This window comes from Rattus rattus, chromosome 4, assembly GCF_011064425.1.
Source record: "Rattus rattus isolate New Zealand chromosome 4, Rrattus_CSIRO_v1, whole genome shotgun sequence".
In the NCBI taxonomy this organism is placed as follows: Eukaryota; Metazoa; Chordata; class Mammalia; order Rodentia; family Muridae; genus Rattus; species Rattus rattus.
In genome coordinates, this window is record NC_046157.1 from 121180511 (window position 1) to 121196080 (window position 15570).

The 15570-nt window shown below is 34.9% G+C and overlaps 1 protein-coding gene across 1 annotated transcript in view; it reads left to right on the plus strand.

Annotated features, from left to right (window-relative positions):
* Nucleotides 1–1046: 1046 nt before the first annotated feature.
* Col3a1 (collagen type III alpha 1 chain) overlaps nt 1047–15570 on the plus strand; it is a 35725-nt gene continuing 21201 nt past the window's right edge. The window contains exons 1-8 of the mRNA XM_032901060.1: nt 1047–1238; nt 10277–10476; nt 10686–10736; nt 11134–11247; nt 12446–12520; nt 14080–14133; nt 14538–14591; nt 15302–15355. Coding sequence (XP_032756951.1) covers nt 1154–1238; nt 10277–10476; nt 10686–10736; nt 11134–11247; nt 12446–12520; nt 14080–14133; nt 14538–14591; nt 15302–15355 — 687 coding nt within the window. The 5' untranslated portion in view covers nt 1047–1153. The remainder of the gene's footprint in view (nt 1239–10276; nt 10477–10685; nt 10737–11133; nt 11248–12445; nt 12521–14079; nt 14134–14537; nt 14592–15301; nt 15356–15570) is intronic.

The window sequence follows — 15570 nt, forward strand, 5'->3', positions numbered from 1 at the left end:
ATGCTCACTATAGATTTTAAAGATAAGTGAAGGAATAGGACTGAAGGGTAGGTTATCAAAACCTAAGTTGCTCATTAACATCATAATAGGGGTAAGGAATACACTTTTTTCCTGCAGAGATTAAATCAGAGATAGAGTGGAATTTATTCCTCAGCTAGATCTAGAAATATACGAAAACACTGCAGATGAGGACTTGGAACATAAACATAGAAAAGACTGAATGTAAACATATTTGTAGTAATTGTTTCATTAGAAATTAGAAATTTTATTTCACACATTGAAGTTTCTCTTCTGCAGGTTCTTACAAATGACAAGATTTGAAAAGGTTGATATTTTTTTTTTCTTTAGTAAGGCCTGTTCTGCTTTCTCCACATAACACATAAACTGGAAATATTACAATGAAGCAGTCAGGGTTGCAAAAGAAATTTCTGAGAACTGGAAAGAGGGGAACAGAGTCAGATAAGAATCTCTTAAGGTCTGTTCCATCTTCGCTCAAAGACAGTTTTGTGATAATTGCCTCCAGTCTAACACTCAGAATGCAGAGTGGACGGTGAGCTCAGGGCCTGTCAAGGTCTTTCCTTTATTAGTCTCTTACAGTTTCCTGTTAAAATTGAGTCAGGGTGCACTCCAGTATAAATGTCCTCTAAAAAGATAAAATTTACAAAACGACCATGTCGGAGAATGGAAGTCAAACGCTTTTTCAAATCCAAGCAGTTTGACTGTTTCAGGGAGAAATTTACACAAACGATTGTTGTAGACTATCACAAAGCACATTCCTATGTGTTCCTGTCACACGAATGTGTATTTAAGACTAAGGCATGCCATAAACATATACATAGGCTGATGCACACACCCTCCAGATGTGCTGTTTCTCTAAGTCTGTGGGTTGTGTCCTCTATATGCGGGAAAGAAAAATATTAATCACTGCTTTTACTGCTGAGGGGATGGGTTCTGCTCTCATATTTCAGAAAAGGGGCTGGAAGTGAGGGAAGCCAAACTTTTTCCTATTTAAGGCCAGAGCAGAGGCAAGCCAGTGGCTGAGTTTTATGACGGGCCCGGTGCTGAAGGGCAGGGAACAACTGATGGTGCTACTCTGAGCTGCTTCTTCCTCTCTCCTCTTTTGCACAAAGAGTCTCATGTCTGATATTTAGACATGATGAGCTTTGTGCAATGTGGGACCTGGTTTCTTCTCACCCTGCTTCACCCCTCTCTTATTTTGGCACAGCAGTCCAATGTAGGTAAGTAAGTACTGATTTCAACAGGCTTTCTGGGCTAATTTTTGCCTTAACTTCTTACAAAAAGTAAGGTAGGGGAAAATCAGCCACTTAAGAATTTCCTGTCTAGCCTCTGACGGTGGAATGTTTTGCTAACCTTAATTTTGTTTTCTATATTTCTTTTTTAAAAGGTAATGTGCACGAATAAAATTCTCTAGTTGCTTAAGATAAAAACTGTTCTTATTAACTTGATTTACTTTTAAAAAGTGCCTTAAAGTACTCTCCTCCTGCATTGTGAACATCTTGGAATGCTCCCAAGCCATCTGGAATTTATTGGTCTCTTGAAATAATTTCATGTTTTCCTTTTCCTTTGTACACTGCTCTCTTTGCAAAGAGAATATTTAGCCTTGTTTTCCAAATAAAACAATGCAATAGGGATGTCTCTGGTATGAATAGCCCAGAACAAGATGCTAGAAGATCAGTAGAATCCCTTGTGTATTTCTGTAAAACTATTAACTGTGCATTATCTATGGACCTATCAGAAACGAACCCAGGCTGCTAAAACATGTCATTGTTTCTCTTTTTATTGTATTCATGATTGCACATATTCCATGTGCTCAGAGTTTCGCCAAAAGTTGTTTTATGTCCTACATGTTCTGTTTAGCTGGATTTCCACTACTGTAGACAACATGTTTTAACAGGAATATTTTTGCTTTTCTCCAAAGAAGGTAAAGATACAAGTTTTGCTCAAAAAGGCTGATGTGATATATTTTTGGTAGTCAAATATAGTGATCTTTATTTTCTTGTGCCCCTAATTAAAAGCAATTGTCTCCTGTTACTTCCTTAAATACTTTTAAAAATGCATATGTTCCCCATCATCGTGAGAAATTGGGGTGCACACTTTCCCCAGAGCCATTTTGTTCATGTAAATCATACCCGTGGCTAAAAGAACTTGTCAGCAATTCTTTTTATACATTATCAAATGTGCTTGTATTTAAACCTTTAGTCTTGGCAAATGTTTTATGAGTATTCATTTTTCCACTGTGTGTAATATCTTTACTATTTTTACAAATCATCTGGGTAAGAGTAGATGAAGGGAATTCCTGTTGATGTTTCTGTATGTTCAGTCCACATATATACAGAGAAAGAGCACCCAGGTTTCTTGTTTCTTAATCTCTTTCCCTTAACCCCCCCTTCCATCACCCCTCCATCTTTTCCCCCTCCTTTTCTCTCCACCCCCTTTGGCTCCTTAGGAACTCCCCTCCCAGTTTTCCTGTCTCACTCATCACCCCACCCCCTTCCTTGGCTTGTTCACCTCCCTCCCCCACAGCCCCTGTCCTCGCCTCTCCCTGTTCCCAGTGAATCACCCTCTGCTTCCCATCTCCATTTTCATCCTTTCTTCTACCCAGCTCATCTCCCATTTTTTTCCTTTGATAGTCATTTCCTTGTTAGCTTTCTGTTTTCACTTTCTCCCTGCATCCTGCCCTCCTGGAAGATGTAACAATCCCAAGCCTTCCCTAGAAATAGAAGACATGGTCCAAAGGAATGTTAATTCCTCAGCAACTCAAAAAATATATTCTGATTTCTGGGGGAAGAAAAACAGAATCTTATTAACAAAAAAAGAAAAAAGACGGAAAGAAAGAAAGAAAGAAAGAAAGAAAGAAAGAAAGAAAGAAAGAAACAAAGAAAATCTATGTCTTTTCGGACATTAATTAAAATATCAATATAGTATCTGTAGTTCTTAACAGTTATATGAATATGAGAAACACTGTAGGCACGGTGGGTGTGTTTCTTCCCAATCTAACGCCAGTAAAAAACAAAACAAAATGAAAAAACAAAAAACATGTTTGGTCCTCGCCATCTGAACATTATTGTAAGTTCATTTGCTTCCTTCTCAGTGGTATGGTTATAAAACTCCAAGAAGGGAAAAGGGGATTTACAATCATATATTTCACATTCTTTGTAGATTTTTAGTGAAAATTCTGCTGGATGATTAACTTTGAGAAGGTTTCAGTAAGTAGCAGATATTAAGCACACTGGGAACATTCAGAAAATTCTAAAGGGTTTATCTCCTATGTTCTCTAGAAACTCTAGAAGTAGTACAACATTGCTGGACACTAACTTCTGGAAGTTTTTGGATATGAAACATGTCTCCACAAAGAATTCTGGTCTCTTTACAAATCTGTGCAAGTCTTACTTTATTCATGCATTTTATTTCAGCTATGGAAAAATGTTGTCTGTTTTATATTTCCTGTGGTTTTTAAGCATGCTGTACTTTTAAGTGCTAAAACGTGCCACCTAGTGGCTAAGGGTCAAATACACCATTTACATAACCAGTGACAAGATGACTGACACACCACAGGATCCTGTGTGTGTGTGTGTGTGTGTGTGTGTGTGTGTGTGTGTGTGTGTGTGTGACAGAGAGAGAGAGAGAGAGAGAGAGAGAGAGAGAGAGAGAGAGAGGGAGGGAGAGTTTTTAAAAATTAAACATTCTTTTTATAAACAAAACAATTAGATGATGAAATGTTACCAGACACAAGAATACACAAACTGGTACTATATTGTAAGACTTTTTGAAAATTAATTTAAAAATTATAGACACTTTCCGGCCAGGAACGGGGACACAGACCTTCGTTCCCAGCTATTTGGGAGGCTGACATTAGGTGAATGCAAGTCCAAACACTGCCTGAGTTCAATGTGAGCATTGGAATGAGAGTGAAACTCTTGTCTCAAAATGAAAAGTTTTCAGAAGTCTTGGAATGCAGGTCAGTGGTGGATAGTTTGTCCAGAACACATGAGGCCTTAGTTTCAATTTCCGATACTGCCAAAGAAAAGGTATAGGCTCATTTAAATTCATGTTTTAAAAAATATATTTTTCCTACTCATTGGCTAATAGCATCCTCACTTAATATTTGCATTATGCTGACTATAGGGCCATATATGGATGTTAGTAATATTTCTTTCTTAGGACAGGGACCAAGAACCAAATGTCTTCTAAAGTTTAAGATTCCACATTTTGCTATGTTGATGATTTCGCAAAAAATAACTTTGAACCATGAACTGATTTGTGATTTCAAAACTATAAATGGGCTGAGAGAATGAATTCTTGTTTCATACTTTTGACTCTATTTCTCATCATGCTAAAAAAGAAAGTTATAGCTAAGATTACCATTTAAATTTTCTCTGGTTTGTGCTGTCGCAATCATTAGCCGCATGGAACAGATGGAGTGGAATGTATCATAAAGCCACTGAAGTAACCTTACTTCTAGCAGGAGAAAATACACAGTTGTGTACCTACCTATCTCAGTATCCGTCATGTAACCTACAGTGTGCTTATAAAGCTTAAAAACAGGAGAGGGCAAGCTTAACATTGAAACAAATTTCATGAACCAATATGTGATTTGAGAACAAAAGCATAAGCCTTGAACATCTGCACATTTTTACTTTTGTAAGTATTTGTAAATAAAGGATTCCGAATTCCATACCATTCTAGAAAATGTAGTTATCAAGTTGGGTTTTTTTTTTAATGATAGTTCTTTCTATTTAGCATTCAACTTTTAACAGATTAATCTGGTTTATTAGGCAGAAGGCTCAGAAGCTAATGACTTAACCAGAAAGTATCCATCCTTTCTGTAAAAATGCACATTGCAAGTAAATAAAGTGCTACCAATACATGATTTTGTTGTTTCCATTTCTGATGCTTTGGATTTCCTCAGCACCTCAGACGTCCTCAGAATGAGGGGTGAGGGACCTGTAACTGACTCTGTGTCACGTTCAGATCTAGGATGGACCAGTTGCATTGTAGTAAAGAGGAAATCTTCTGAAACCATGATGGGAGGGAGAAGTGGAGAGGAAAGGCCCAGTAATGAATGCACACTCTTTGGTATCTTGCCTTTGGACATCGTTTTAAAAAGGATTTCCCAGGACTGTAGCAGATGGTAAATGAGAGCAACGTCTCTTTTAAAAGGCCTGCTTCATATCTACAGGCTCAGGCCAGGCCTGCAGTGGAAACTCAGAAAAGACTGCCACCCACTGAAGCCCTGCAGTGTCTGTTGAGGATGACTGTAACACAGGGTTCCTATGTATACTTTGAGACAGGCATTAACTGATAGCTCCACCTTGAAGCCATTAAAGTAGATTGCTTGTAAGTCAGAGCTGGGAAGATCAAAGATGAGCTTGCCTTTGTGGGACCTGGGAGACACTTAAACTTTGGGTCCACTCTGACTTTCTGGCAATGTGGGTGAGCTAATTCTCATAAAATGTTTCATTCTGTTTCTTAGGGCTAAAAGCTTAGTGTTATTATTTTCCATGCTTAGAAAAAAAAAGTCACATTGATTTTTTTTTAAATCCAAAAGTTTTAAAAGAGGAAAGTTTGCCTGTCACGAAAGCAGTGGAAACTCTGAGCTAGCTCTGCACAGCAGACATTTGTTAGCTGCACTTTGGAGAATTATATTAACCACTAGAAGTTCTGTCTGTGCCTAACAAAAACACAGCCCAAGTGGATTCCTTTCAGATTAACTAATCAAAGCCTTGCTTTTTCCATGGCTGAGGTCAAGCCCTACCATTTAAAATGCAATCTCAATGAACAAAATGGAAAGTTCAAATGGGAGAAACACTAAAATTGCCCCAAAGAAGTAAAGTAAAAACACGACTAATCTAAAACTTATTCATAGTTAAATTCGCTTTGATAATTAACATTGAAAGATGACTTTTTGAGTTAACATATTTGAGAGACATTTCTTCTTGTGTTTGTTACTGTAGAGGCAGACTATGCTTCTCACAGGAATGCTATATGATGTTGCAAAGAGTTTATAATGCCCAAGTATCGTTCAAAGGAGACGTTAACAAATGTGAATCATGGAGCACCTGTAGTTTCTGAATAGTAGTGCCTTAGACATCTTAAATACATCTATGTATCTGATGCAGGAAGTTTGTTTGTGTCAGTCTCAGTGCCTGGCTTCCAAATCACATGCTCATCTTGCTGGTGGTCTGGATCCCATCAGGGTGGCCTTGGAAATACAAACCTTGTTCCTAAGGTCAAGAGAAATAAACAATAGGATTCAACTCCAGATGGTATCTTCCCGTTTTTAAGATTAGAGAAGAAAGACATTTTGCAGATCACTGTTATTCCTTTAAAAAATCTGTACTCACAAGGGTACAGAGTTTACAAACCATATGGGACAGGGTAATGACACTGGTTTCTTTCATCCTATATTATCCTGGAAGAAGAAAATATATATAATGAAGTTAGGAGTGTCAGATTTCAGAAGAGCATTCTAGATTCGAATCTGATTTCCTTTAAGTACTTTATCTGAATAATTACTTTGTTTGCCCCAGGTTCTTTGTGATCATTGAGGATTGTGACAGCATTCAGCTGTAAAGTCACACGCAGTAAGGAAATCATAAAATTGATTTAAAGCATCAGGTATACTGATACACTCCTGCATTCCCAGCACCTAATGCAGTGATCCGCAACTGAGTTTGCAGCAGCTTGATTAGTGATGGATACCTATATTCCTAGCAGCCTGCCTCAGTGATGCCTATCTGCACCTGTATTCCCAGTAATCTGAAAACTCAGAGCAAGGACCGTGGTTTCAACGCTAGTCTGGGTTTCAGGTGGCATCCATAATTTGAAAGAAAACAAAAAGATGTCAGCCAATCAAGAGTAGTTCCTAGAACATGGGCTTGGTCTAGCATTTGTTTGCCAAACACTGTCAACTGCATGATGCTTTGAAAGAAATTAAAGTACTTAGCCATGTAGTGATAGGAAAGATTACTTGAAAACCTGCATTCTCAAAGCATAAAACTAAAGCTGCTATACAATACATTAAACATACTAAATATTTTCACAATTCCATAGATTATATTACAGATGCATTTTGATGGTTAAGCATACTTTAATTTTCTAGTTACTATTTTTATTTTGGCAAAATACATATCCATCAAGTTGTAGGAAAAGTTAGAGGAATAAAAACGATGTGCCTATTCAGAATAAAACAAGAAACACCTAAACATCATTCATGAAGTTTTCTTTGTGGGAGGGTAGAATGACCAGAATCTACCCATCCACGTAAAACAACACTTAAAAGTGAATCTCATGTCTATTTCAGAAGCCTGACTCTTAAGCATCTCAGTGCTGATGCTAGAGAGATGGCTCAGGAGTGCACACGCATCCTGCACTTGCACAGACTCCAAGTTCAGCTCTGAGCATCTTACTTCATTACTTTGTCTAGAATTGAAAATGCAATTTAATTTTACCTAATGTTTTTTACAAAAGTGTTCAGCTTCCTTTTTATCAAAGCTTCTATGAACACAGCACCCTAATAAATGAAAGGGACATTTTGAGGTACCTTAGTCCTAAATGCTAGCTCTTACCTTACCTTTAAATGCTGAGAAGCATAAAGCATTCCAGGAAATGTCCTCTTTCCCTGCTTTACAATGACTTCCCAGGTTGGACACTAATGTTGGAGTCATGAGGTTTGGCTTCTGGTATCCTACAGTAGATGGTCATGTATAAGGTGATAAATCGGAAGAAACTGTGCAACACCTTCTTGGTAAGCAAAGATGACTAAGAGAACTAGAAAATGATGTCCTCGGATGCAAGGTCTACGTGTGACTTTTCAGAATCTTACGTTTCAAGCATGCCATCATTGTTTCAAGTGGATATGAAGGAAGGTTTGGCAACAAATTAGATCCATTAATTCTTTTTTTAAGCATTCCAAGTTTCTTTATGCAGAACAACACAATTTTCTAAAGCAAAAGAACATATACAATATCATTTCAGATGTTCTGAGAAGATTAATAGAAAGAACTCATTCTAAAAATTGATGCCACATTAAGGACATCTATCATGTAACCCTAGGTTTAATATATTCACTTATGCTTTTAATGGGTCACTACCAGTGTTCCAAACAATTAATAAATACTGTTTTTCTTTTGATGTGGGAATACCCTCAATGAGGTATACATATGGAAGGAAAAATGGAAGAGAGAAAAGTTTTATGTTAACTCCAAGGTCATATAAGAACATACTATGTTTCGTAAAGTACAAGGAATTTAAATCTATTTTAATTTTATTTTTTAAATAAAATAGTAATTTTAATAATTATTATAATGAAATAATAAAAAATAATAACATGTACACATTATTAGATGTGGAAAGATATTTCTGATGCAAATATAAATTATTGAAAGAATCATTAGCACAATCTACTAGTATTTTCAAAAGGTTGTGATCAGGCAGTTTGATGTCCACATGTTCAACAAGAATATCCTAAGTTGAAGCTAATCAAATGAGAATGTGTCAGTCTAATTCAGAGAACCATGTATTTGATTCACATTAAGAAAGGAGGATTCATATGAAGATTTTAGTGATTTCACTGATAATCTTCTATTTCAGCACTTTATGTTTCTCTTCAATACAAAATATCAGTTCTAGGTATACACAAATGGGGTTAGAACTTAGCTCTTTTTTTAAAACAGCACCTCAGAAAGGCCTACATCAATGACTCTGAGGTAACCAGTTTAGTATTTAGCGTTTAAAATCACTGAGAATGAAGTTGAGTTCTTTAAACCCTTAGGAAGAGCTGTCCTGTCAGACACAGGAGGATTGAAATCTACTTTGCCACCTGACACAGTTTGGATTGGCTTGTCTCATCTTGGTCTAGTTTGGTTTGATTTCATAATCTTTATTCCCTATTGAAAATGTCAATGGAACTGTCATGTTTTCTCTTGGATTGGCTGTTAAATTAGTAAATTATTAAGACAAAAAATTGAGTCTTAATTCTTACCAGAAGCTTTAGATATTTCGTAGGATGATTAAAATAGTAATGGCCCACATATATAAATGAGAAGTTGAAGTAACCCCACAGTCTGTAGAGAATGGATGTTATGAAATTTCTCTTAATGGTAAAGTTTTAGATTCAAAATATCAAAATATGATATTTATTTTATCATTTTATTAAAACATTTTATCAAAATATTATTTATCATTTATTATTTTATCAAAATATTCAAAATATCTAAATATGAAGATAGGGATTCAGAAATTTTAAATTACTATTGGACTTCAAAGAAAACAAAAAAGAGAAAATGTAAAAGAACTCAACAAGACATTGTTTATGTTCATAATTATTTGCAGATGTTTGAAAACATTCATTCATTATTGGCAAACTATCATCATAATTTTCAAGCTGTATTTAACCATACATACTACACAGTTAACACTTCAAGAATTCAGACCAGGTTTGATTTTGGCATGGTCTAAGTTGATTCACTGCAATGACTGCTGAAATTACAATTTCTTATATATAATTAAGAACCAAGTCTAAAATTTTGGTTGAAGCTATTTCTCTTGCCATAGTAAGCCACAAATGCACAAGCCATCATTCATACTTGCCTGATTATTTTTACTTATTCATTGCCAATTCTTGTTTTAAAGTATCACTTTGGGCATTTGAAAAACGTTTTCTTCTTATATGATATATAATACATATGGGTTATAATGTTGACCCACTAATGTTCAACAGAGTAAGCAGTGATATTCAACACACAATCATCTTCATTAATTCTCCCAGGGCCATATGGAAAAGGTTTATACTGCCAAGATTAGCTCAGTTTTTCCATGAATTTCTGAGTAGGTTAATAAAAACCAGAAGGTCCCAGAATTAGTAACAAAAGGCATCCTTTTAGTTGAATGTTCCCATCTGCTATTAGAACATAGGATAGCAATTGGGTAAAAATGCTTATTTCCAGCTGCATAAATAATAAACAAGAGTTTGAATGTTTGTGCTATATCTACTGTTGTTAAGCTTTTTAATGTAAATGAAGTAAAAACAATTTTTGAAAAATTGTGATGTGCCAATTTTATGTTAACCTGTAGTGCTTTGGTACATAGAAATTATAGAGGGGAAATGCTGTTTCTTCTTAAAGAAGGAAATTGCTCCAAACGTCTTCACATTGACTCTTCTTTGTAAATAGTCATTACTGCATAACCAAGAACAAAAGCACATTTTGTCAAAACATTTTTAAATGCCATTATCTTCTCATTTATTTTCCCACAGATGAATTGGGATGCAACTACCTTGGTCAGTCCTATGAGTCTAGAGATGTCTGGAAGCCAGAACCATGTCAAATATGTGTCTGCGACTCGGGATCTGTCCTCTGTGATGACATAATGTGTGATGATGAGCCACTAGACTGCCCCAACCCAGAGATCCCATTTGGAGAATGTTGTGCAATATGTCCACAGCCTTCTACACCTGTGAGTCTGTAGCATATATTAACTCTTCAAGAATCATATTTAAACACATAAATAGCATCTATAGTATAAAGGCTTGAAAGAAATTGCCATGACAAATGAATAATGCCACTTTTAACAAAAAGGAGGGGATTGTGTGTAATCAGAATTAAGAAATAAAGGTGTAAATTGTGCCATAGTTTACACATCTCCATATTTTTTACATGTTATAGGCTCCTGTCATTCCTGATGGTCATGGACCTCAAGGCCCCAAGGGAGATCCAGTAAGTAACGTCTCCCCAAGGACAATAGTTGTTGATGACATGTCTATAAAAGGCTGATTTTCCTTGTTCCAACTGAATTTTCATCATTCTGAATTTTCTTCTGTCCTACATATTTGAAAATGATCCAAACTCACACTGAAAGTCTTACTGTACATGTAAAGATTCAGTTTTCCCAAGTTTGCAGGTTTTCAACCCTCTTTCAATTAAAAAAAAGTTTGTCAAGATATAAATAAAAATAAACTTCAATTATCCATAAGACTTAGTTTGAAATATACTTAACCCCATTGTACTGACAATTAATTTGATAAAGCATAGAAACAAATTCCTAATAATGATTCTGAATTTATATATATTATATATATTTGTTTGTTTTGTTTTGTTTTCCTTATTTTGTTAGGGTCCTCCTGGCATTCCTGGGAGAAATGGCGACCCTGGTCTTCCAGGACAACCGGGGCTCCCTGGTCCTCCTGGCTCCCCTGGAATCTGTGAATCATGTCCAACTGGTGGCCAGGTAAGAATATAAGAAAGTAAAATTTTCTCTAATACGTGGCTTACTTTGTCTTTGTTTGCCCTATATTATATCTCACAATGGCAACTTCTATCCTCTGTTTATTTTTATATTTATTAAACCCTAGCTTAGTGCTTCTATGTGCTAAGAGTTTTAAAAGTCACCACTGTCACCATGAAATATGATTGCTACTATTTCCTTCTAAAATTCCCAATACCTTAATATAAGTATGTTGTACACACCATGTTTGATAAACAGACTATTAGCTCCTAAAATAGTTGAGTATTCAGAAAGTGTATTATTAAGCTATTCCCTAATCCTACCCTAGCACCAATGGCAAAGACTTTTGAGGCTAGGCCCTAAACAGCAAGCAGCTCTAAAAACTGCCTACTGGATTCGGATAAACAGGGTAGCCCATGCTTCTGTTCAGCCTTCAGAGTACACCTTTGTTTCTTCTGAGTCAGGGCAACGAATCGATCTGCACATAAAATAAGATAACCAAGAAGATAAATATTGTAAAGCTTTGTTGTATGAGTTTAAGGGAACTTAGAAAACTATACAACCGGTATGTATGATTTATAAAAGGTTTTTTTTCCAAAACAATTCAGCAGCAAGGAGCATCCTAGAAATCAAATAAAACTTAGCTAGCCCTAGAACCCAAAGCAAGCTCTAAGCCTTTCTGACTTGTTTTCTTGTTTACAGTGGTTCATGACTGCTTGGCATTTCAGCTTTTATTATATTAAATGAGATGGCATATATATATATATATAATTTTATTGACCTCTTATAAAAGTAAATTTATTACCCATGGTTAGTTGGAGACTTGGATTATGTTAATTCAAAGTTATTAAAGTTATTTTGTCCTCAAATACTCGATGATTCTATATATAATGCTATAATAATTGTGTAGAAATATTGGTTTCAGTAATAGCTTTGGAAGCCAAATTGAAGAGGACACTTTTTATTTAATACAGTTGGTTAAAATCTCCATAAATTACATAAGCAAGAATTTCTGTAGTGTGTCTAGTATTTAAAGTCATAGACAGCAGAATAAATAAGATATACATATCACATAGGGCATGCAGAAATATCAGCAAACAGTAGATATTGCATGCACTAACTTGAAATGGTTTAGAAAATAGCTAGAATCCTTCTATTAATGTGATCTGATCTATGTTCTTGATTGACCCTTTTGATACAGAATTATTCTCCCCAATTCGACTCATATGATGTCAAGTCTGGAGTGGGAGGAATGGGTGGCTATCCTGGACCAGCTGTAAGTACAAATTTTTCTGATCATTTTCAAGTATCACACTGCTTTTACTTCTGGAAACACAATATTATCATGCAATTGTACAAAAATGTTCATTGACTACCAAGGTTGGAAGAGAAAACAGCAACCTATCTGTGATTCTTCTATCCTAACTCATTCCCTCCCTGTGGTGATTTGTCCTTCCATATTGCTTCTTCCTAAGGTCCACCTGTAGCAGGGCCTATCACACCACCATGCTCTGGTCCATACTTTTCTTGTCTACTGTGCAACTGGGTGTACTTTTGTTAGTGCTTCTACTTCTCATCTTCTCACCATCTCAGCATCTTCCTTTCCTTCTTGTTCAGTGACTTTACATTCTAAACGATAGTTTAAGTAATGAATGCTCAATATTACAGTCCATTTTTCCTCAAGGTTTAAATTTATTATTAATGTTTTCAGAACGCATTCATATTTTATGTTCCACTACCTTAGACAATACCTATTTACCTTTTAAGTAAAGGATTTTCAAAATGGTCTAAATGGGCTAGATATTTAATAACACAAAAAAAGAGCGAAAAGCATTGAAAGCTGGATTTAACGTCACCTACGTTGGTGACTTTTGCTTTGGAATTAGCTCTCAGAAAGTACACTATTGAAGCCTATAATTCACTTCACATACTAGAAGTATCAGCATAAATAAACACAATGTGGCAATATATTTGTGGCTCTCAAAATTAAAGAAAAGAACTTTTATGAGTAGATCCAAGGTGTCTATAGAAGACTATTGTTATTGGTATAAAAGAAGTTGAAATATATATACTTATTTTTTCTAAAGAATATTTTTAAACAATTTGAAAACCAATTGGAGAACCAATTACTTTTCGGAATATTAGTTATTATTACACTCATGTTATCAACCCTCCTTTGTAAGATTAACAACACTAAATAGAACTACAATTTATTGACATTTCAGAAAGATAATTTAAAATTAAGTTAAAATATTGTTATCAGAATATAAAAATAGGATAAATCTGTTTTTCTAGTTTGGTGTGAATTTCTGAATAATCGATTTGTTTTAAATTGTGAGTGTCCCATGAATAATGATTCATGTTTGTATCTAAATCTTCATATCAACATGACTGTGGTTTATCAACATAGCTATGAGGTCTAGAGTTGACTGACAGGGTTAGTTTAGAAACTTGTATCATAAGATCTATAGTATGAAGATATTTTCCCATTATGCTTAGCCAAAAAATGTTTATAACCCAGAGAGGTATCAATGAAATATTTTAAAGCTTATTATCACATTTTACACTGACCTTTGAATTTTCTTAAGTGTTAAAGCTAACATTTAATATTAATTGGTAATCTAGACTGACTCTCTAATTTCATCTGAAATAAAGTTTTCATGCAAAAGTCTTTATTGAAAATATCTCAGAAGTAAACATACTCAGGTGTGTTATCAGATAACAAGATATAAAGTTGTATATGTTTTAGTACATATTGGCATCATGTGTAAATAGACATCACTCTGCAATGTGTGCATGTCTATTCTGTGTTTATCATTCAAATTTATATTCCAGGGTCCACCAGGCCCTCCAGGACCCCCTGGTTCCTCTGGACATCCTGGATCTCCTGTAAGTATTGTTCCTCCTGGTGTTTCTTCTTCATAAATATATGAAGCAAGCTAATGTAAATATGGATATAAATCAGCCATTTCATCATCCATAATACCAACCAATAAACGATTCACTCCCCCAACAATTATTAGCAATTAAAACTTTAGTAAAATTAAAATATATATCACATTTGTATCCAACAAGTCTTTGAGTTCTGATCCATTCAATTTCAGAGCAATAAAATAAAACTAATGGAATATACTAATATTATTTTGATCCTGAAAACCTTTTAATCATTGTAAAGTATAATACAATTTCTGCCAGCATTCACTAATCATGACGTCTTACTGTAATCCAGATGTAATTTACTCAAGTGATGCTCTTGTTACTCTAAATATATTTACACCACTGCTCTATTTTAGGGTTCTCCTGGATACCAAGGTCCTCCTGGTGAACCGGGTCAAGCTGGTCCTGCAGTAAGTAACACTTAAGTATTACTGAACACACTGGAAAGTCATTTCCCACATGAATTCTATCATCAGTTTCTAAATCATTCATTGGTTCATCTAGAGTATAGATTAAACATGTTTGAATTTTTCCATGACAATTTAGCATTTTTTTCTTTGTGGAGTTTGAGCTGAACTCAAAGATCTTAAATATTCCTGACTGGTTAGCCACCAAAATGATCTACTTCTCAGCCATAAGAAAACTTTCTATCTAGGAAATACATGTTAGTGGTTCTGTAAATTTGTCTTATATGTATTCTACCACTGTGCCTACATGTATGTTTACATCTGCATAGAGCAAAGATAAAGATAAGAATATACCAGAATATCAAGCCATAAAAGCATCCAAAAAGTAAAATAAATGTTATTTTAACACAATATTTTGAAATATTGAAAAACATTTTTATATTTTTATATAGTCAGTATCTCAAAATAAAGAAATAAAAATGTATATATTTATTATGGTATGGATATATGATATTTAAAATTTTTACTAAAATTTAATCAACACTAAAACTTAAATATAATGAATGTATAATATTAATTTGGGGTAATTTTCATGATGAGGACAGAGGAGTGTTTTAAAGATAGGTTTCCTTCCAGAATTCATGTATCATACAGTGACAAGATATAACATAAAATGTTGATTAATTCTGTTTCTATTTTTTTTTTTATTTCAGGGCCCTCCAGGACCTCCTGGTGCTATTGGTCCATCTGGCCCTGCAGGAAAGGATGTACGTACTTATGGGTTGAATAGAAATAGAGCAACATTCATTTTAAATGACAAACTGTCATTTATGCATCTACTACAGAAGAATCTGAGAAATGCAAACTCTTTTCAAAAAATCTGTACCCAACAAACATTTTAGCTCAGATTGGAGGTTGGGAGAATTCCCACAGCATTTTGAACTGGATGTCCTAGCTTCAAATTACCTTCCTTATGGGTTAT